Here is a 22630-nt window from a genome sequence, read left to right on the forward strand (position 1 = left end):
TTCTAGCTTGGCACTTTCATTGTTATGAGTGTCTGTGCATGGGCTAATGTCTCGTCATAATACACCATGCATCATCCTGCATGAACACACTGCTGCTCTAACAGCCAGTAGAAATGGCTTGCACTCACTGCACCAGGATTAGGTTTCCTATCTCTGCGCGTGTACGTAGCTGCACTTGTGTATTTTTCTTTCATAGGCTTCTGTATAGGAGAAGAAATATTGCGTTTTTTGTTCTGTCATGACACTGGTTGCAGGTGGGGCCTTAAACTAATGATTTTTTTGCAATTTCCCGTCAAGCATCCCTACCTCCAAAACAGATGCAATTCAGTCAATTCATTACCAATCCACAGCGGATGCTATCAGAGTCAGTCAACAGCCACTCAGTGTTTATCAGGGCCAATTAAGACCAATCAAGCCTATTATACATCATAATGTTGGCAGACAGTGATGAGGGCAGAGCACTTAATGAGGCTTCACTGAAGAGAAGGAGTAAATGTTCTCGTGGTCACTGAGCAGTCTCCCCAGCACAACGTCCTTCAGACGGCCATAAGGAAGTCCCCTCTTCCTCTGATCTCTATGTCTTTCTTCTACTCATCTGCATCCAAGCCCCCTCCCTCCCACCTGTGCACAGAAGCCCGTCCAGTCTGCATCATACATCGGTTCATGCTCCTTGTCCAAGCCAATTGTGCAGCTAAGGGAATTATTTCAGTACATTGCAGGCGTCCAGTGAACCAGTCATCTCCCCCCCTCCCCCCACATCCACACAGTCTCTTCCCCAGCCCACTTACAGTGTGCCTCCAGGGCAGGGAGCTATACACATCTCAGCTCGTCTTCTCTTGTCTGGCCCTTGTGGCCCCATTGAGCCAGGATGCCCTGTGGCTCACAGCCTGCGACAGCGTAGCAAAGCAGACTAGCATCCCAGTGCTCTCCACATGGATTGAGACTCTTATGAAGCCAGCTCATCTGGAAGATAGCACACCAGAGGTTTATTTTTAATTAAACATGTTCAGCACCTATTACATTATATTTATATTGATGTTAGAATATTTATTGCATACAACTTTGATAGTCCCAGTTCAGATGCAGAAACTAGTGCCCCCTAGAGAAACTCACACAGTTTAGTGCATTACAAACATCAACCTCACAACCTCATTTGTCGAATGAATGATGAACTTCATCGATCGTTTTCTTTTTGTAAAAGTTTTGTGTTTCTTCTAAAATGGAGTTTGATGTTTCAGTCCTTTTTCTTTGTGTTGATAAAAACAATATAGCTGCTGATGATGATGCCTCTGGAGAAAATGTCATCCCTCCTCATCCCCTCTCACATCTCACTGAATCTCTGGGATGGTCTCACTGCTCTCTTTCTTTGATCACATATGAATAGCCCCGCACTGAAGCACTGTCGCCATTCTGCTGTTATCATGTGTTTTTATTATCATGACTCCATTCCACACCACTAACACCGCCACTTAGAGACACTAGAAACATTTTATTTTTGTATCTCTTTTTTGGCCCTGCATTGCGACATTCAGGGCGTGATTGTGTAATCATCATCATACTCCTGTAAAAATCAATGGCAGGTCCATGTTCTATTCCTGGCTACTAGAAATGGCCCTTTTTCTAAGAGTAGAGACTGGAGAGAGAGGGAGGAGGGAGGAGAAACTGTCCGATGCTGGTTGGCATGGTAACCTGTCCAGGTGAAAGGGAGCCTGGGAGAAGGGAGGGAGGAAGGGGGGGCTTTTGTCTCACGGGAGTAGCCTATCAGCAGCCAGCCTATCCCCCACAATCCCCTGCAGGCTTAAGTGTATCATCACTGCCCTCTGGGTTGCTGTGGAGGAACAGGGCTCTCCTCACCTCCATAGAAAAGATATGTTGTACTGTGCAGTAAACACACACGCTCTGCTTATCATTCTTTGCTTTTACAAAAGCTGTAATGCTCACATTATACTAACGTAAGCTACAGATACATCACCAGATCTCCAGGAATAATCATCGGATAAAAAACAAACATGTTTGCATCTGCAACACATTGTTCTCTTAATGGTTTGTGCTTTTCCTCTGTCCGTGTGTGTGTGTGTGTGTGTGTGTGTGTGTGTGTGTGTGTGTGTGTGTGTGTGTGTGTGTGTGTGTGTGTGTGTGTGTGTGTGTGTGTGTCTGTGTGTGTGTGTGTGTGTGTGGGTGTGTGTGTGTGTGTGTGTGTCTGTGTGTGTGTGTGTGTGTGTGTGTGTGTCTGTGTGTGAAAGACAGCGAGCACTGTTTAGTCTGTCTGCTCACTGTCTTTGCTTTACTTGAGCATATCAATATGTGCACACAGCAAGTTATTAATAACACTGTGAGGTCCAAGTGACAAAATGACTCACAGTGATTGATATAAAAGAAGATTTATGATGAAATCACCTTTTTCTGACAGGCAGCTCACATGTGTGTGTGTGTTTGCTGTGTGCTCTGCCCCATGTGTTGTGTTCAAGGCTGAATTAGATACCAGGGGAGTTGATGCCTAATGAGACAGGGGACTCCCTTTTTCCTCCTTCACCTCCTCTCTTTTGTTCTTTCTTTTTCCCCTCGTCACTCCTCCTGGTAGTCCTATTCCAATAATTCCACTGGATATTAAAGAAATACATCAACAAAACAATTACAGGGCCACAAAGTGCGCCTCAGGGCTGGCTCAGCTGCGCTACTTGAACACACAAACACCCACACAAAAACACACGTTTGAACACACGTGCATTTACATAGACACGAGCTGCTGCATGTTTAAACACACTTAGACACAGACGTATGAATTGCACGTGTCTCATCTCTGAGCCCTCATCTCACTTCCATTGTTGACTATTTGTTTGCGTGGTGTGTCTGCCTTCTTACACATTATTGTCATATCAAGATGCCATGTAACAAAATAGATTAAGTTTGATGTTTGCAACATATCAGCTGAAGAGCTGCTGCCTGGGTCACACATTCAAATAAAGGAGACTTGTGTAGTCAGAGAAGCAAATTGATTTTCTATATGCCAATGTCAGTAACTGCTTTAGAAAAATAAATGAACAGTGATGATGATTTATGATGCAACATGAAAAATTATATTTCCCTCATTGGTTTAATAAGCGATCGACAGCTCTTTAGAAAGTCTGCAACAATTTCTTACATGTTCTGGAGATGTTAGTGGAAACAGTTTCTATAATTAATCTTTATGTTTCAATCTGGCCCCTCAAAATCATGAAAAAACCCACCACACACAACCTGAGCTGTCACATTTCTCCGTCACCAGCTGATAACGCTCAGACTTTGAGGTCACATTTATTTTCCAAATATATCTTTGAAAAAAAAAAAATTCAAATGTAGTGAACTTTGTTTGAGCAGAGATCATCAAATATCAAGCTACATATTTTTAAATGGTTTCCTTTTAAAAACCTAATCATATTGTTATATGATGTATTCCCCTACAGCTCCTGGATGTGGACATTTCTTTAACGCTAACCGTACAGATGTGCTGTACACTAACGGGCACATTATCCCTCTCTGCAGGAGAGTCACCTCAGGTCCACTTTCACTGCAAAATGAAAGTGGCTGCGCACTAAAACGATAACGTTTAAATAAAGCCTGAGCTTTTTTATTCCCTCACTTTTCTAACTCACAAAAAATTCATACTTGCCATGCAAAATAAATCAGCGTTCTTTTCCTTTGCCGAGCCCCAAATGGCTGCAGAGTGAATAAGAGATGAGGCTTAAATGTTTGCAACCTCTTGCCTGACACTTCACATCACATCACATCACTGAAGTCTCGCTTTGTGTATTTGTGTTTGCGCGTATGCGAGATCGAGAGCTCACACACATATTTGCGCGCTTGCGTGAGCTTGAGTGTGTGTACGTGGGTGTGAGTGTGTGTGAGCATCTGGGAGCAGAGGGTTGTTCTACACTCTGCTGTGGGTGTAATGAGGCATGTATGTCGTTAGTGTGCGTTTAGTGTGGTGTCTTCAGAGTGTTGTTAGAGCATCACTGAACCATTTAGGACCCTCAGACACAAGATACACGGCGGGGCAGCCTTCAACACAACATCACAGGGAAGCTGTACGTTCAGTTACAGCACATTAAAAGCTCGGGGAACACTTTGTGTACCTTTGGCAAAATGTTTTATTTTCATTTTAAAAAGTCAGTAGTTTAAACAGTTAGTAAGGTTTTGTTGGATTATAGCTGGATATAGCTTTTTGATTATTCAGCAGACATATCTTAAACAGTAGTTGAACAATGTGTTATCCCTAAGGAGCTCTTACGTTTTCATAAACAGTAATATGATTAATTTGTGTAAAATGTGTAAAAGAACCTTTGAAGTATTGGAGTGTTATTGGTGTCCATGTTTGTTTCAGAAACTCTCAAAAGTCTGTTTGTGGTTCATAATGACATTGTTCCCAATGACGCTTTTATTTCATGATGTCACTTTTCATGACAGATAAGTTCTCACCCGTCCCCGCCCTCTCTTTTTAGCCAATCACATTCTCTCTTCCTTTCTCTGCAACCTCAGCAACTGGCAGCTAACTAGTAGGCTCCTGTTGGCATCCAAACGAGACAGTGTTCATGCTCTTAACAAAGTGGCTTGTCTTCCTCTGAAAAACACCTTTCAATAAATCAGTAAATGCTGAAGTACCTCTGAAGGAACCAGCTAGATTGTTGCTGAGCTCGCTAAAAGAGGAAAAGACAAAGATGCTCTGTAACTAAAGATGTCTAATGTATTTATATCTTATTTAGCTAACATTAGACAGCTAGCAAACATATTTAGCATTATGAATATTAGTTAGCTAGAGCCTTTGCAAATGTAAGTTGACGTTAGCTTAAAATGTTGACACAGTTTGATTTACATTCCCAGATCTCGTGAGACTGTGTTGCTGCGACAGACAAATTGTTTTCGAGCAAAGAAGATTTTCTCCTGATTTTTCTGTCTGATTCATTTTAGTGTCAGAATGTTCTGAAGATATGCGGCTTGTGAAAAATGGGTCCAATAGCTTTAGTGACTATGGGGTGAAAGAATGGCTCATAATCTGTGTTCACGTTCACTTCTCTATATGGAGTTCATCGACCTGCTGCTCGTGTCCTAAAGAGGCAGTGGAGAAACCCACGTGACACAGATACAGAAAAGTGACTGATGAAAACTTAAGTGCCATACAAATGAACATTATGAAATAAGAGTGACATTGGGGAAAATACAAATTTTAAATAAAAGAAGACTTTGTTTTTATAATGTTTTTAATTATTTCACAATTTATTTATTTTTTGGATTATTTATTTCAAAATGTCTTATTTATTTATTTAATATCAATCACTTTGAGGTAGTTCCTGGCTTGATCAAAAGTTATTTGAACTAAAGAAATGGGTGTCCTTTCATCAAAACATCCATCACTTAGTACCAATTCTTCTTCTCTTGTTCTCCACCTCATTCCCTCACCAGTCCCAGCCATGATCACATCCTACCCCAACACCACGCTAGCCACGCAGGGTGAAGAGAAGAAGATGAGCTGCACGGCCCACGGTGAGAAACCCATCATGGTACGCTGGGAGAAGGAGGAACGCATCATCAACCCCGAGACCAGCCGCTACGTGGTTTCTGTCAAGGAGATGGGTGATGAAGTCATCTCCACCCTGCAGGTAGGAGGCTGTGCCACTTGTAGTGTAACATTCAACTTTGGGCCATATATTGGATTGTTGATATTCATTTAATATATGTAGCTACAGCTAAGTTTTGTTTCTTGATTTATTTGTTCTTAATAAATACTGGATACTTTCACCTACCACACGACTGTGAGCTGTGATGAGGGGTCGCAAGTCAAACGTTGTGTGAACCATAACTGGAGTGAAAACCTCCATTCAAATAAAGATATCAGATATTGGCATCAATTTTCTGACGTCAATATGACTCCCATTGACCAGTGGACCTGCATAGTATTGTTTATTTAAATCCATGTCATCCCTGTGAATCCATCAGATCATGCCCACAGTGAGGGAGGACTCTGGCTTCTTCTCCTGCCATGCCATCAACTCCTTTGGTGAAGACAGAGGAATCATACAGCTCACAGTGCAAGGTATGACTTCACCTGCCTCGACTGCTCAAAGAGAAAACAGCAAAGCTGTATCGGAACTTGTCAGCCAGATAATGGCAAATTAACACTTTACCTGCCACTTTAAGTTCAGTAACACTGAAATAACAAAGTATTTTTCAACGTTATGAATCGTAGAGCCCCCGGACCCCCCAGAGGTGGAGATCAGAGAAGTGAAGGACAGGACCATTGCACTGCGTTGGACTATGGGTTTTGATGGCAACAGTCCCATCACAGGCTTCGATATTGAGAGCAAGAACAAATCAGGTACAAGACAAAACATTTAAACCTAAAATTAGATGTTAGAATTATACAATGAGCAACAATGATTTCACATAGCATTGATTAGAATGTGTACGCTTGTAGAGAATGTGTGTTTTGGTTGATTATCCCTCTATTCACTTTGTCTCAGCGCTATGATTTAATGTAGCCTGCCCTAGTGCACTTAGCTTTGACTTCTCCCCTAAATTTAGCCAATAACCCCAATAAACCTCTACAGCCTCCTGGGACACCGCTCAGAAGACCAAAGATGTCTCACCTCAGCTCAACCAGGCCACCATCATCGACCTGCACCCCTCCTCCACCTACAACATTCGCATGTTCGCCAAGAACCTGATTGGCAAGAGCGAGGCCAGCAACGAGCTCACCATCACCACTGACGAAGCAGGTGAGAGTGAACTGACGGAGGATGAGTCTGTGTTCTGTACACAACTTAATCATGCACAAATGTTTCAGACACTCGCTATACCAGTACACACATTATATACATATACACATCTAATATGACACAACAAATGAGAGTAACACATACATGTGAGTGTGGGTGGGGAGTGAAAGACGGGAGGGGACAGGGAGGAAAAGGGCCAACTGAGTCAATTCATTACCAGCCTGGTGACATCAGCCCCATCGGCTCTGTTGCATTATTGAACACACGCTGACCCCGCACTAAAAGCAGAAAATTTCAATTAGTGGCCTCAGTAGTAAATGTCACACTACGGTCAATAGACTGAGGCTGGACCCCATCTGTAAATCACCCTCCCTATTCTTCTCTCGCCCCCCCCCCAGCAGTCAACTATAAATACAACCATCCCATCTGTTAAAATAGCCTGATACATACTCAGACTCTCTTCTGGACATTAGTGGGGTTTTTGCATATTAATGTTGGATGTGTACAGTTGTATAATATGTACGTGTTGGCGATGTGATCCCAGCTCCTGATGGACCACCTCAGGACGTGCAGCTGGAAGCCCTCTCCTCTCAGAGCATCCGAGTCGCTTGGAGGGTAAGTTAATCGGACCTTGTGGGTTGAAAATGTGTGTGTGTTTCCATGAGGTGAGTATGTAGCTGCGTGCAGATAGGTACCATCGGGTTAACAGCGCTGAGTTCTGGCGTGTGGCTGAATTATTCTTCAAATCTCCAAAGAAATTCAATACTGAATTTCTCAAAATGGAACCTGCTAGTGTTCCAGCTGAGCAGTACTGACGCGCTGATCATCTCCCAGGTGTGACTTGTGTTGGCTGTTCCTGAATAAATTAAAGGGTTAAAAGAAGCATGTGTGTAAAGAGAGTATGTGTGGCCATTATCAGTCTTGTTAGGTGTCTCGTTTTCTTTAAATCATTATTTCCATCATGTGTGCACACACTTGGCCTTTGGTTTATTCAAATGGTGTGTAAATCCAAGGGAGGCGTACTCAATTAAAATGTGGCTCCAAAATGCATCTAAATATACAGAATGTCTCCAATGATGACTTGTGATCACATTTTACATCCTCCCTCTAGTTCTGTTTGAGCTGCTGTTTAACAGAAACATGTGCACATTCCCCTCAGCCAGCGGGATGAGGGGATGGTGCTGGTTGTGCTTTGGAGTAGTTTATTGGGGGGACATGTAGAGCTCTCCACATGTGATCGGATTATCCAAGATGCTGTCAGGGGCAGAGTGAAAATCAAAAGAGAGTACCAAACCTGGACACAAACAACATCAATATACCAGAAGAGTTATTAGCAAATAAGTGTATTTTAAAGTATTCCCTCTTTCGTCTCTGGTAGACAATTACTCACATGTATATGTAGATTGCTGAATCACTGTTGAATGATCTTTTTGTGTGTCGTTTCACTTCCTGTTACCACAACGTAATAAAGTACCATCATAAGTTCAAACTACACTAACCAGAGTTTTCTTTATTCATCAAAATAGAGCTTGACCCGAGGGTACTATTTTATTAATCAGTGTCTGACTTCAGTTTTAATTTGTCTTGGAGAATGTGGTACTTTTGCACTCAAGTAAAAAAGATCAGGGACGTTCACACCCATTGTCTCGTATAACATGTGTCTTTCTTTTGTCAGGCACCTAAGAAGCACCTCCAGAACGGAGCCATCAGAGGCTACCAGGTGGGCTACAGGGAGTACAGCTCTGGTGGAAACTACCAGTTCAGTGTGATCAGCGTGGAGACCACAGGGGACAATGCAGAAAGCCTGGTGCTGGACAACCTGAAGAAGTTCACCCAGTATGGAGTCGTGGTACAAGCCAGCAACAGCGCTGGGACAGGGCCGTCTTCCACAGAGGTAGCTGCTACCACACTGGAAGACGGTAAGACAGGAATTCAATATCAAACTCAGAGAAGTTATGTGCAAAATATTCTGAATAAAACCATTACATTAAAGAAAGTCTGATACTGCAACAACCAACAAAGGATTGTACATTTGATGTGATGAGCTCAATATGTTTGGATTTGCTAACACAGCACAGAGCATGGATTATGTTTGGAGAGATTTATGAGGCTATATCACGGCCTAGTGGAGATCAGAGGGTGCTGCCACGTGTTGTCAGTCCTACAGTGTCTACTGAGAGTCCACTGTTTTTATATATGCCTCTGGTTCTTTGCCCTCAGTGCCCAGTCGTCCTCCAGAGAACGTCCAGGCCACAGCCACGTCTCCAGAGATCATCTCTCTGTCCTGGCTGACCCCTCCCAAAGACGCTCTGAATGGAAACCTGCTGGGCTTCAGGGTCATCTACTGGGCCAACCTGCCTGATGGAGGTACACAGTAACATCTGTACACTTCTTAAAACATTAACTGTTATGAGCATTGACCTAATCTGCAATTTGTCATCAACATATTGAGAAAAAAATCAAAAGCTGCTTGATTGCATTTTAATCAGGAATGTCTCTATCATCGATCTAACAGAGGCAATGTAAAAGAAACATCACAAAGCAGAACAAGCAACAACACATGAAAAAAATTGCATTTTACTGTAGAAAAGCTGCGTTGTTTACGCAGAGGCAGTTCTAAAGGGTAGCAAGGCGGGGCCTTCGTAATATTAAGGCTGAAATGAGCCTATAAAATGTGAGTAAAGAAAAGGTAGAAGAAGACTCCAAGCTAGTAAAACATGGTATGTAAATAATGCCAGATTTAAAATACGAAAGAAATGTTCTATGAGAAAGAAATGCCCCCGGACGCATTTGTTAGACCTCAAAGAAACACACAATCCATGAATGTAAACATAACTTTTGTTTGTTTACAAGAACACTCCACGGGGCCCCTTTAAGAGTCTGCTCTCACACTGGACCAATCAGAGTGGAGCTGCATAACTGTATACAGGAGACACACCATATATGGAAAGGGCCAAAATAAGAAAATAAGAAGAAATACTCTATATATATTTGTTTTTATAAAAAGGAAACAATTAGGCCAGTCATTGAAACTACTAGAAAACAAAAATATACCAATAAAAATAGTAGATAGAAAAATATATTACTTTCCCAAAATATTTAAAATGGCATGGTCTTTATAACTAGCAATTCCATCATCATAGTATTACTAATAAATGTAGAAAACCACACAGTGGAGACTAGAGAGAGTAATCTTGGTGTATCAATTGGGTCAAACTGAAACTAACTAAATACTTTCTATTGCACTACATCAGATATTGTTACATGCTGAGGTCCAGTCTTGATGTGAGTCATTATTTATGTTTTCTTATGAGTAAGGTATATCTTATAGTTACCCAGGTGTATTCTGGGTATCTCCACTACTGGCCAAGAGTCTGCATGGTGCAGTCCCTGCCACTGTCACATGCCGGGTATGCCGTGTCAGTGGGATTGGTTGTGACAGCACGATTACCTTTGACCCCTGCACTGTCACATCATGTTGGCCTGCCCACACAACATGAACGCTCCAGACAGCCAGGACTAGTTTGCATGGTAACAGTGCTCCATGGGGAATACTCAAAGTTACATTTCAGTGTTATTATTTATATGGTTGGGCTTTTGTATGAAAACATAATATATACTATATAATGGCCAACACTCCACACTTAACATGTATCTCTTACAATCAAACTGCTTACTATTCTATCTATAGTCCCAGACAGTAGCCGTTCATCAGTATGACACCATGTAGTGTCATTGACCAGCAGAGGGAGGTGCAGGCCGTGTTTAACAACCAGTGGTGCAGGTTGTACCAGGACATCAGTGCTGTTGGGATCAGCTCGGTGTCGCTATGGTTAACGTGTCTTTTTAGACCGTAACAGTTTAGGGTTATGTTGCACTGAATTATTTCAGACGCTTGCAGGAAGCTGTATGTGAATGGACTGCTACACATACTGGTATGCTAATTGCATTCATGTAAATTATGTAAATGTTATAGAATTAGTTTTGTTCCATATCCATATAATACTACTGAGCTCCACACAACTCCAACAACAGCCATGATATGAGTTTACAGCTCAGTTTGTTTTGTATCCACTACTGGTTGAAATGTGTGCTGCACGCACATTTCCTTTTCCTTGTGTTGCACCTGTAGTAGAGACGTCACCTCCTGTCAACTCTAACTACACTAATGACTGTCAATCACATGCGCCCAGGTCACAGCAACATTCTCTTTTCTTTATTCAGCATTGTTCTCTGTGACAAAAGCAGGAAATACAGATACACAATTTACAATCAAACTACAGCAACAGTTACCCTCCAAGAGTTGATGGCAAGACAACATACAGGCCTAACACATACTAAGCTACACATTCCTGTAGCTATAATCAAATTATGGTTTCAGATTTGTCACTTTTGTATCTGGACAATATAACTGGATATCAAGACACTAGGCAAACACACACACACACACACACACACACACACACACACACACACACACACACACACACACACACACACACACACACACACAATCATGCATAAATGTATTGACTCTGCAGTAAAGTGTCTGTAGTACAGGAAGTGTGATGGGTATTCCAGACATTTAATTGCTCATTAAAAGCCAAAGAAGAAGAGATGCAGCTGGTCTCATAGATCTCTGGAGAGAAGTGAAAAGAGAGAGAAACATTGTTAAGAGGTGATATGGACAGGGAGTGACACAGAGAGACATCAATAATTCAAACCCTAACAGCTGAGGGTAGCAGGTTGCCACCACAGCAGACCTTGCAGCAGAGATGGAGTAGTTAGCAGCCGCAACAGCAAAGCTGGTGTTGTTTTCACCTTGTGAGTCTGTCTGTCTGTCTGTCTGTCTGTGTATCAGATTTTGTCACCGCAATAGTAAGCTGCAGTCACGGTGGGATGGTCGGTCCACAAAAGTGTGTGTGTTAGTTAAAGTGGCCTGTAACATAAAGGCACAAAACCTCTTGGCCAAACTCGTAAAGTCTTGTTGAGAGATATCATTGCACTTAGCAGTGAGTGTGTGTGTGTGTGTGTGTGTGTGTGTGTGTGTGTGTGTGTGTGTGTGTGTGTGTGTGTGTTAATGCATGCGCCTACGTGGTCGTAGCTATTGAAAATTTGCACTTGATAAGAAACCTGCCTTTGACCTGAGGTGTCCTGACTAAATCTTACTTCACTCGTCCACTTCTGTCCACCAGAGCTCGGAGAAATCAGGAATGTGACGACCTCTAAGCCGTCTCTGGAACTGGATGGACTGGAGAAGTACACCAACTACAGCATCCAGGTGTTGGCCTTCACCAGAGCTGGAGACGGTGTTCGCAGTGAACAGATTTACACACGCACCAAGGAGGATGGTAGGAAGATTAAGTCACCTCTCCAAATGAAATCACATGGGCAGCAGTCACTTCGCACTTGTTAAGGCGAGCTTGTGTCGAGCAATTCGAGGAATTACAATATGTCTGACGTTAACATTAAATGAGAAATGTCAGTTAATGAATCCCTGTGGTAAAAAACAGGCAAGGGAGCGGCAGGGTCTTCAATATGCTTAATAAGTGGAGGGCTCTAACTGTAACTTACACGTAGTAGGAAGTCCTGTAGAATATGACATTTGGCCATCTGTTATCTTTCTTTCGTATCAGTGTAAAAATCGTATAATTTTATCTTAATGTGGGAAATATATCAACCAGATTATCTTTTCCTTTCAGTTCCTGGGCCCCCGGCAGGTGTGAAGTCAGCAGCTGCATCAAACTCGGTGGTGTTTGTGTCCTGGCTTCCTCCTCTCAAAGTGAACGGCATCATCAGGAAATACACCGTTTTCTGCTCCAACCCACACCCCACGGTATGTGACTGTTAATAAAATGTGAAATGAGATATTCAGTACTTTGCAATGATTCAAGTTTTAAATTGGTTGTATTTATAATGACCTGATCATTTATGGGCTGAACCTACAGACACTTTGCTGCTTTATAGCATCGTTCAGATAACTGCTTCAGTGTTTCTGTCCCACTGTACGCTCCCTGCTCAGCACGCAGCAGCAGACAGACAATGTTAGTGACGAACCAGAGAACACAGGGGAGCATTTAGAACAGGGGTGTCAAACTCAGTCTTTGTGCCTAAAGTAGACACACAGTGATCTGTAAGCTGTAATGAACATGTGTAAATGATAAACTGAGGCACAATATTGTTGAAATTGCACCTTTTTTTCTTAAAGTATTTCAGGCTCATAATGTTTTGTAAAAAGATAGTTCATTACATTTGAACATTTTCAGAATGTACTTGTTTTTTTTGCACTAAAACGAAGGGAACATTTGGAGATGTCATTATTTACAGGTTATTATGTTATGATTTTACTGGTCCGGCCCACTTGAGATCACATTGTGCTGCATGTGGCCCCTGAACTAAAATTAGTTTGACACCCCTGCATCTAGAATCTAAATGCGCCCCTGTCACAGGTATCTGGAACAGTATTTTTACTTTATGATCAAAACAACACATTTGTACACTTTGCAAAGTCATCCTGCGGGCCGGACTGGACCCTCTGGCGGGCCGGTGTTGACACCCCTGATTTAGAAGCTATAGAGACATAGATTTCCCTCAGGACTTAGTGGACACCAAACTAAAGCTAAAGGGAGAATGCATATTGGACAGTGGATTCAGCAGATGCACTTCACACCCATCAGTGATGCTTTGTGTGTTCAGAGGTGCAACACACCTGAACTTTCAACCGGACCTGGTCTGGTCATACGCGGGATTCACTAAAACATAGAACTACATTGCCCATTGATGTTTTTTCAATAGTTTTTTGACAACAGCAGCTCTATCATACAGAGGAACAGGATATATCAGGCGTCAGGTACACACAGGGTGTTTGTTTGAAGAATACATTCAGTGATGATTTTAGTGTTTTTATGGGATTTCTTGACAATGAGAAAAATATAGAATATCCCCAGGCAACAAGTTTTGACAACCCTGAATGTCTTCCCTTGCCCAGGTGAGCAGTGAGTTTGAGGCGGCGCCAGATGTGTTCTTCTACCGCATCCCCAACCTGAGCAGGAACCGTCAGTACAGTGTCTGGGTGGTGGCCGTCACCGCTGCAGGCCGTGGAAACGCCAGTGAAATCATCACTGTCAAACCCATGGCTGAGGGTAGGTGGAGCTGATCTGTGGTGCAGTTAAAGCTGAATAAAGATGAAATACTTGTACTGTACTGTGTTCCACACTGGATCTTTAGGCAAATTGATTTACTGATTAATAAAAGCTCTGAGAAGTAACTGCATAAAGGGTTATGTCAGCCTGAAAAAGAGGCAAATTATGTCCTAACCTACAGGCCTGACTTGACAATAATGATTTTGGGACTCCTTTAGGATTAAACACAAGAGGAATATATATAATAACAAAGAGGAAGGGTATGACAGCATTTGGCAGCATACAATATAAAGTTTACCTTGTTGTTGCAGTAGGTCCAATTCTTAACTTCATATAATGTTTTCTGGCGATTACCCTGCTCCACCCTCTTACCCTAACTCACTTCACCCATGTGGGTGTGTGAAAAAGTAGATTATTCCTAGTATATCCTTGTAAGAAGACAGGTTGGGCAGCATCAGCTGAATGTAAATAACCCTGTGTTTGACCCTGTCAACACTGTACATGCTTGGTGAGAGCTGATAAGCTGATTGCATATGCTGATAGACCCCATGGTGTCTGCAGTCAGGACCTACAGCTCCTATCAGGACGTCACATCCTGTCTGAGGTCAGGGTGATGGATGTCCCCCCCTTCCCTGCTCCACAACTCAGATGGAGACTGTGGCCCCTGAGCCTGTATCCCTGACTCAGTGAGCTAAAGGGTTAGAAGAGAGTAAATAAAAGGACAACAAACAATGAAAAACTCTTTGAGAAATCATTTAGAAAACAACAACACATTTGACACTGGACGTCCTCTGTGGGCTGATGAAGTGTGTGTGCATTTTTGCAGCTCCGGCTCGGATCCTGACCTTCAACAGGACAGTAACGACCCCCTGGATGAGGGACATTGTGCTGCCTTGTAAAGCAGTGGGAGATCCATCTCCAACCATCAAGTGGCTGAAGGAGATGTGAGTACAGGAGAAGGTGTTGTAATAGATATTGAGGCTCCAACATTAGTTACATTTGTCTCTTCAAAGATATCGTGTAACACTCAAATTCTAAACACGTGTATGTTTTAGCAATGGAACCCCAGCACCTGTTGTGATTGACAGTCGGCGCAGCGTCCATGGCAACGGCAGCCTTGTTATTCGTACGGTGAAAGCAGAGGATTCTGGGAACTACACTTGTGTGGCCAGTAACAGCTTCGGTTCGGACAAGATCGTCCTCAACCTGCAGGTTCAAGGTAAGACATACAGCATCTCTGTACCAACCTTTAACAACAAGTGCCCATCACTATGTATGACGCGCTGCACCCGTGTTGAGCCTGCTGCCCCCGTGTTGAGCCTGCTGCACCCGCGTTGAGCCTGCTGCACCCGTGTTGAGCCTGCTGCACCCGTGTTGAGCCTGCTGCACCCGTGGGCTGCTGTTAATGCACCTTGTTAGCTAGATAATGCTCTTTGTGGGATTGAACCTTTCAGCTGTACACATGGTTTTCCCCTGAGACTCGTACTTATAATCATCATTTGTGGGCCTTTCCTTCAGTTCCACCTGACCAGCCTCGCCTCACAGTAACCAAGACAACCACCACCTCAATAACCCTCTCCTGGATCCCTGGAGACAACGGAGGCAGCTCCATAAGAGGTCAGACATATACAACCCTGGAGGGGTTTCAGTGTTTTTCTTTCTGTTCGCTTTCTTCCTGTCGATTAACATCCATTTCCCCACACGTGATGTTTCTCAGGCTACATTCTGCAGTACTCGGAGGACAACAGCGAGCAGTGGGGTAACTTTGCCATCAGTCCCAGTGAGCGCTCCTATCGGCTGGAGAACCTCAAGTGTGGAACCTGGTACAAGTTCACACTCACAGCCCAGAATGCAGTGGGGCCAGGACGCATCAGTGAGATCATTGAAGCAAAGACCCATGGGAAAGGTAAGAACAAACTATGTATAATATTGTGTTTGATCATTTAGATGTGTGATCAGTACACGATTAATGTATTTTATTACCTTCATAAGTGGAGCATTCATAGATCTAGTGGCAGCACACTTTCAAATTTGTCATTGGAGTTTTAATTTATTTATTAATTTTAAACACTTTCCAGAAGCTTTATTTTGTGCCATCAATTGTTTCTGGTCTTCTTCTTACTAATGTTGTAGTTATGTGATACATACAGTAGTTTTCTAATTGTTTAAAGCACTATATAGTGGCCTTCTAAATAAGAATAAGATGCCTGTTTTATTAATATTGTTAATATTGTGTCTTTCCTAATAAGGTAATTGATTATTAAATGAGAGTACACTGTAATGTAACCTGTGAACATATAGTTTTTTGAGGGTCTTTTTATTAGAGCTGAAAGGATTCATGGTATTAATGAATAGACACCTGTTCTGATGATCCATTTCCTTAAAGACATCTTTCAAGCAAAACTGCTTCATCTTCAATTCTGGCTCCAAATGTGAAAGTGTGGTGGTTTTTATTTGTCTACAATAGTCAATCAGGTTTATGTTTGTCGGTCAGACATTTGAAGACATCACCTTTACTGAGAAACTATGATGGACACTTTTCTGATATTTGTTTTTAGACCAAAAGATTAATTGAGGTTAGCAGATGAATTGATAATGAAAGTAATTGTCCTGCATTTCTTCTTGTTACTTGTAGTTGTTGTAAGTTAGATTCTTTTCAGTCTAAGCATGTTTGTACATTCTTATTATCTCAACACACTGAGGCTCTCCTTCCCTCTCTCTACAGAACCTCAGTACTCTAAAGAACAGGAGCTGTTCACTACCATCAACGCCACTCGGGTCAAGCTCAACCTGAATGGCTGGAATAACGGCGGATGCCCCATCACCTCCTTCACCTTGGAGTATCGGCCTGTAGACTCGCCCTCGTGGACCACGGCACAGCGCACCTCCCTCACCAAGAGTTACATCCTGTACGACCTGCAGGAGGCCAGCTGGTACGAGCTGCAGATGAAAGTCTACAACAGCGCGGGCTACGCTGAGAAGAGAGTCAAGTTTTCAACACTCAGCTATGATGGCAGTGAGTTAACACTATAGCAGAGCATGATACCAGTCTTTGAAATATCCTGCCTGAAGGTGGCAGGGAACTGCACCTGCATGATTCAGAGGAACACTGACACTCTGACGGTAGAACAATAGAGAATCTCTCCAGTAACTGCAGCATACTGAGTCTGTAACAGCAGTAGTTTGATGCAAAGATGAATGTTAATGGCACAGCTCGAGGCTCCAGGTGATGAGGCTCCGTTGATGAAATACAATTCATGCCGACTCCAGTGGCTGTAGCTGGTTTGTGTGTTGCTGTTATGATATCCTTTGAGATAAAGGACGCTCACCGCTCATATTGCACCCTGGGAGATGTGGTATTCTTTCTCAGAGAACAACCAGCATTTATCTATGAACAATGACTTCATTTGCATTTAAGTACAGTTTGGCAGAGTAAACTAATTCTGCAAAAGGTCAAGTGCTGATATTAACAGAATGCAGCAGCTTGTGGTGGAGCACTGTATGTGATGTCTTGGGGGGAAACAATATAGACTCTTGAGCTTTGAGCTGCTGGTAGTCTTCATCAACTTTTACACAATATGATAACTGCCAATTAGCGGCAAATGTTTTAATGTTTTTGGGCAGTGTAAATGTCTGTGGGTGGAGCACCAGTATCTGTCATCACACGTATCATCTTCTGCACAGGTACCATCGCACCTTTGGTGAAGGCACCCAATGTGAGTGAGGAAAACTCTGGGGGCGGCGAAGGTTTGAAGATGGTGGTGACTATTTCCTGTGTGCTGGTGGGCATCATTGTAATCTCCACCGGGCTGCTGGTGCTGAGGAGGAGGAGGAGAGAGCAGAGGCTGAAGAGGCTCAGAGGTGAGATGAGAGAGGTCATCCAACAGGACAGATTTGACACTCTATTGTTTTATGTTCAACACGTTAAATTGATGTTTTCTCGCTTTGTTTTCCAGATGCAAAAAGTTTGGCTGAGATGTTAATGAGGTAAGAATGCTCAACAACTTCCCTGCTCAGCCATTATCAAGTAACTCCGTGTGCAAACAGCAGTCAACTGAGGAGGATTCCTCATGACAAGAGTTTCTGATAATTAAGTTGTTTTTTGGTTTTGTGCTCTGCAGTAAAAACACACGTCCAGCAGAGCCAATTAATAAACAACAGCAGACGCTCCGCATGCACATTGACATCCCCAGAGCCCAGCTCCTGATCGAGGAGAGGGACACCATGGAAACTGTTGGTAAGGTCTGCTGACGTATAAGAAACTGCACTGTTTCCTGATTAGTGTAGTGCTAAGCTTGTTTTTGTTCCACAGACGACAGGTCCACTGTGTTGCTGACTGATAACGACTTCGGAGAGACCCAGAAACAGAAGTCTTCCACAGTCACTCACACAGTCCACTATCAGTCCCTGTCCCAGGCCACCGGTCCACTGGTAGATGTGTCTGATGCCAGACCAGGAACCAGTAAGTCCAGTACGAAAGCTTTTTTTTTAACTTCATAACACATCAGATAGAAGAAATAACAACAATTAACACGTTGAAATATTAAAATACCTTCGCCTTCACCTTCTCCATCGTTCTTATAGGAGCTTCTGTTTAAGACTATTGCAGGCGATGGGAGCAGTGTACAGTTCAACACACCAAATCTTGTGATCTCCGTCTATAACTACAGTCAGATTTATGTGTAATCAAAGTATTATACCTAGAATGGCTTTATAAATGAACAAGTACCAATAACTGAGGTTACTACAGGTCAGAGATGACTAACCAGCCCTGGAGTAAAGCATACCATGATGAGTGAGCGCTTTACAACAGTAACCTTCATGCTTCCTTGTGATGAGTGATGAGGTCAGGGTGTAGGTGCCAAAATTCTACATTCACATAATAAGTCATTCAATACGAGTTCACTGACTCAAATGTCGTAGACTTCAACTTACTTCCATTACAGTGGAAGTCAAATTTCTAATAGAGAAATGGAACAATATGATGGTTAACATTCTGCCAGATATGATATGAAGTGTGTTTCTTTTGTGTGTTTCTTTTATTCTTCTATTTCGCACATGATAATATATGTGCAAGGTGCGCCTTGTCATGGCTTTTAGTAATGTCTGTCAAAAGCTCCATGTGAGTCAAGACAATAAAGTTGCAGGTTATTGGACATTTTGGTGGCAACTGATGTGAGATGCAGTGAATTTGTAACAAATCTGATTCTATCATGAGCAGTTTAATAAGTAGCATGAGCCGTATAAACACCCTGCGCTCTCCTCCTCACTCTAAGACCCTACAGCCCGCCGCACAGCCAAAGCCGGCCCAGCTGCTCGCAACCGCTATGCCAGCCAGTGGACCCTGAACCGCCCACACCCCCCTGTCTCCTCCCACACTCTCAGCACTGACTGGAGGCTGCCCACCCCCAGAGTGGCAGGCTCTGTTGATAAGGAAAGTGACAGCTACAGCGTCAGCCCATCTCAGGACACAGGTAAGCAACATTTCAGTGTAACTCTACTCGTCATCTCTAACAACAAGAAACTATCAGTTGTCTGACAACTCTCACAAAGTTGCATCCCAACAATTGTGGCACTAACTCTTGATACTAATCCCTCCACTAACCCCGGTCCATGTCCAGACCGAGCACGGAGCAGTATGGTGTCAACGGAGAGCGCGTCCTCCACCTACGAGGAGCTCGCTAGAGCCTATGAGCACGCCAAGATGGAGGAGCAGCTGCGCCACGCCAAATTCACCATCACCGAATGCTTCATCTCTGACACTTCCTCAGAGCAGATGACGGCAGGAACCAACGACTACACCGACAGCCTGACCTCCAGCACACCGTCCGAATCAGGCATCTGCCGCTTCACTGCTTCCCCGCCCAAGCCTCAGGACGTCAGCCGGGTCATGAACATGGCCGTGCCCAAGGCCCACAGACCGGGTGAGGCCACAGATCTGTCTCGGCCTGAACCCCGACAGCATGCTAACCTTTATTACAACTGGCCTCATTCTGGTGCTGATAACACTAATCCCTAAACTTCAATAATATAATAATATAATAAACTTCTAATATTGATGTCCAACCCTTAACTGTGTTGCACAATGTATTCCAGCTGATGACTGTTTCAGGTGAGTTAGGCTCAAAGTCTTTAAGAAAGAAACTTGGCAACAATGAAATCGTAAATGATATCTGAGTAAATACAGTAGGACATTATAAAATATTAGACGATTAATATTTCACACCGCTGACTAAACATTCACAAGAACTCTGTCTGGTGTGTTAAAACTGAATGATAAAGTGCATTTTATTTCTTTATCAAAATGTATGATTGAGGTTTTAACCTAAATACTTCACAGACATGCTCACAGCTAGATATAACATGTGAGGTAGATCCAACATCTTCTTCAGAGGAAAGTGTTTGTTTCAATCATTTCATAGTAATATTGTAAGTCTAATGAGTCAGTTAAATCAGATGAGGTCAGAGGACAGCCTTCAAGTCTGTGTGATCATACTGAATAAACTCTGTTAGCTGTTTGTTCATCACCCATGAAGGTGAGTCTTCTAAAACAAACACATGGAGTCAGCTCCAAGTGGAAGGTTAGCTTGCTGCAGCTGTTTGATGCTATTTGAATTCTTACATTTAAGTTAACAAATTATTGATGATGTTGGGCAGGAATGTGTGCATGTGCTTTCTCCTTTACCTAACTTTGCGCTGTGTGTGTTGTCCCGCAGGGGGCGAGTTGGTTCATCTTCCCCCGTACCTGCGCATGGACTTCCTGTTAAACCGAGGCATGTCCTGTTCGGGGTCATCCAGGGGGACAGCGAGTGGGGAGAGAGCGGCCATGGGTCAGGCCTGTCTGGAACCCCAGAAGAGTCGCTCACTGAAGCGGCCCTCTCGCATGGCGCCCCCAACACCCACAGAGGCCCCTCAGGCCAGCAGGGAACCGGTGGCCCAGTGGCAGCCTGGCTCTGCAGCCACGCTCCCCCACAGAGAGGGCTCAGAGCTGGCCCAGGCCGCCAAGCTCAGCACCTCCCAAGAGTCCCTGCTGGACTCGCGAGGACATCTCAAACAGAGCAACAACCCCTACGCAAAGTCCTACACGCTGGTATAACAGCAGGGGCACCTAGGGCGGGACTAGAACTCTCTAACACTGGACTTAACACTCAAGTGCAGTAAACTGACCTTCACCACGCAGTTCTGTATATACGTCCACCCCCCTCCAGAGCGGGGTCACTTTTACTAATCTCCTTTTATTTATTTTAGAGATTTCTTTTATTTCTTGTTTGTATTTCTTTTTTTGTTTCACTTGAGAAAAAATTCACTCATCGGAAACAACTCCAGCTGGAGTTTTGCCAAACTAATTGAGTAACGAGGGAGCATTATTTATTCTTGATTATTGTTAATTCTTTATAATTAATCAGTGATTATTAATTGTTAGTTGTCAGCTATTAATGATCATTAATTATTGATTACCAAATGATCTATTCTCACCATTACCACAATGTTTTCATAAGAACCCGGACATCTTTTTTTTCCTGGAGTGGAAGATGACGATTTGGAGTCATTTTTTTCCTATGGAATATCCTTCTGAAACACTGAATGAAACTCGGGAGTAATCTTTGAATGAAAGCAATTGACACCAGTCCAAACTTTTCAGCTGCTCTCAAATTGTTACTTTTTTTGAATAAAAAAAATCTATTTCCTATGGATGCATGGGGACTGACCAATTAAAAGACAATGAGGATTACGATCGTGGCTGGACAGCCCAGTCGAGCATTTTGTCACACTATGAAATGATCCAATGTGAAGATTTATTATTCTTATTACTATAAATATATATATAAAAAGAGAAATCACTTTTATTTGTGGATATTACAGGGAAGAATTAATTTGGTTAATAAAGTCCTTAGTCATGTTTGCACATATCTCGTTTTAATTAGGAAATGGAGTCTCTGTTGATCTTTCTCTGTGTCCCATTCTCTGATGGTGCAATATGAAAAAAGATATGAAAAGTATATGAAAACTATTGCTCTATACTGTACTGTAATGATGAAAAATAACTATGTTGTGAGTATACTTACAGGGCCGGACACACTCCAGCTATGTATTCAGGTGTAGTTTACCACTGCTTGTTTGCCAGGGTGGTAAATGATGTTAGCTAGAATAGGGAGGGTTTAGAGAACTAATGGTTTGCACTTCACAACACCCCGACTCAAGTGTGTCCAGATAGATCCCCTTACTCTCAGTGCACTAGGTAGAGTCTTCAGGGCTCTCACTCTCCTCAGTAGATTTACTGTTGCTGCATTGCAGTGATGCTCCTCTACAGGGGAAAAAAAAACGTGAGACAATCCAGCAGAATCCCCCCTTCAAACCAAACCTATAATGTCTATGGGAAATATCTGAAAAAAAGAAAAAAAAGTGGATATACGTAAGAAGCTGTTTTTGTTCCTGTCTACCCTGGCCCATTTCTGTTCTTTCTGTTTCTTTGAGTTAGACTGAATGGAGAAGAGTTTGATCCAAAATGCTGTGAGGTCATTATGTCAGTTTCTATGATTAGCTTCTATGATTACCTGTCTTCATTATGATTATACATTTTAACGGGAAAAAAATGTCACTTTTTATTTTTAACATGAGTGTTCACCATGGTGGCACTGGAATAAAGAGAAACTAACACAAAGTTCAAATTTGATTAATAAAATGGCTGTTCCCCAAAGTGTCCTCCACGGGTTTGACATGAGTGACTGATGGTGGTGT

General features: G+C 42.8%; 1 protein-coding gene across 4 annotated transcripts in view; it reads left to right on the forward strand.

Moving 5' to 3' along the window:
- Window positions 1-22594, forward strand: part of dscama (Down syndrome cell adhesion molecule a) — a 91543-nt gene extending 68949 nt beyond the window's left edge. The window contains exons 12-33 of one of the 4 annotated variants that reach the window (XM_029448306.1): window positions 5437-5633; window positions 5971-6067; window positions 6221-6349; window positions 6582-6749; window positions 7294-7364; window positions 8425-8668; window positions 8970-9116; window positions 11945-12100; window positions 12452-12585; window positions 13738-13891; window positions 14718-14835; window positions 14947-15110; window positions 15410-15508; window positions 15609-15797; window positions 16617-16907; window positions 17576-17752; window positions 17848-17878; window positions 18013-18128; window positions 18204-18362; window positions 19168-19365; window positions 19513-19815; window positions 20608-22594. In XM_029448306.1, coding sequence (XP_029304166.1) covers window positions 5437-5633; window positions 5971-6067; window positions 6221-6349; window positions 6582-6749; window positions 7294-7364; window positions 8425-8668; window positions 8970-9116; window positions 11945-12100; window positions 12452-12585; window positions 13738-13891; window positions 14718-14835; window positions 14947-15110; window positions 15410-15508; window positions 15609-15797; window positions 16617-16907; window positions 17576-17752; window positions 17848-17878; window positions 18013-18128; window positions 18204-18362; window positions 19168-19365; window positions 19513-19815; window positions 20608-20987 — 3722 coding nt within the window. In that variant the 3' untranslated portion in view covers window positions 20988-22594. The remainder of the gene's footprint in view (window positions 1-5436; window positions 5634-5970; window positions 6068-6220; window positions 6350-6581; window positions 6750-7293; window positions 7365-8424; window positions 8669-8969; window positions 9117-11944; window positions 12101-12451; window positions 12586-13737; window positions 13892-14717; window positions 14836-14946; window positions 15111-15409; window positions 15509-15608; window positions 15798-16616; window positions 16908-17575; window positions 17753-17847; window positions 17879-18012; window positions 18129-18203; window positions 18363-19167; window positions 19366-19512; window positions 19816-20607) is intronic. The other 3 variants (XM_029448308.1, XM_029448307.1, XM_029448309.1) reach the window with 3 other exon arrangements.
- Window positions 22595-22630: the final 36 nt, after the last annotated feature.

The sequence above is a fragment of the Cottoperca gobio genome, chromosome 14 (assembly GCF_900634415.1).
Source record: "Cottoperca gobio chromosome 14, fCotGob3.1, whole genome shotgun sequence".
Classification (NCBI taxonomy): domain Eukaryota; kingdom Metazoa; phylum Chordata; class Actinopteri; order Perciformes; family Bovichtidae; genus Cottoperca; species Cottoperca gobio.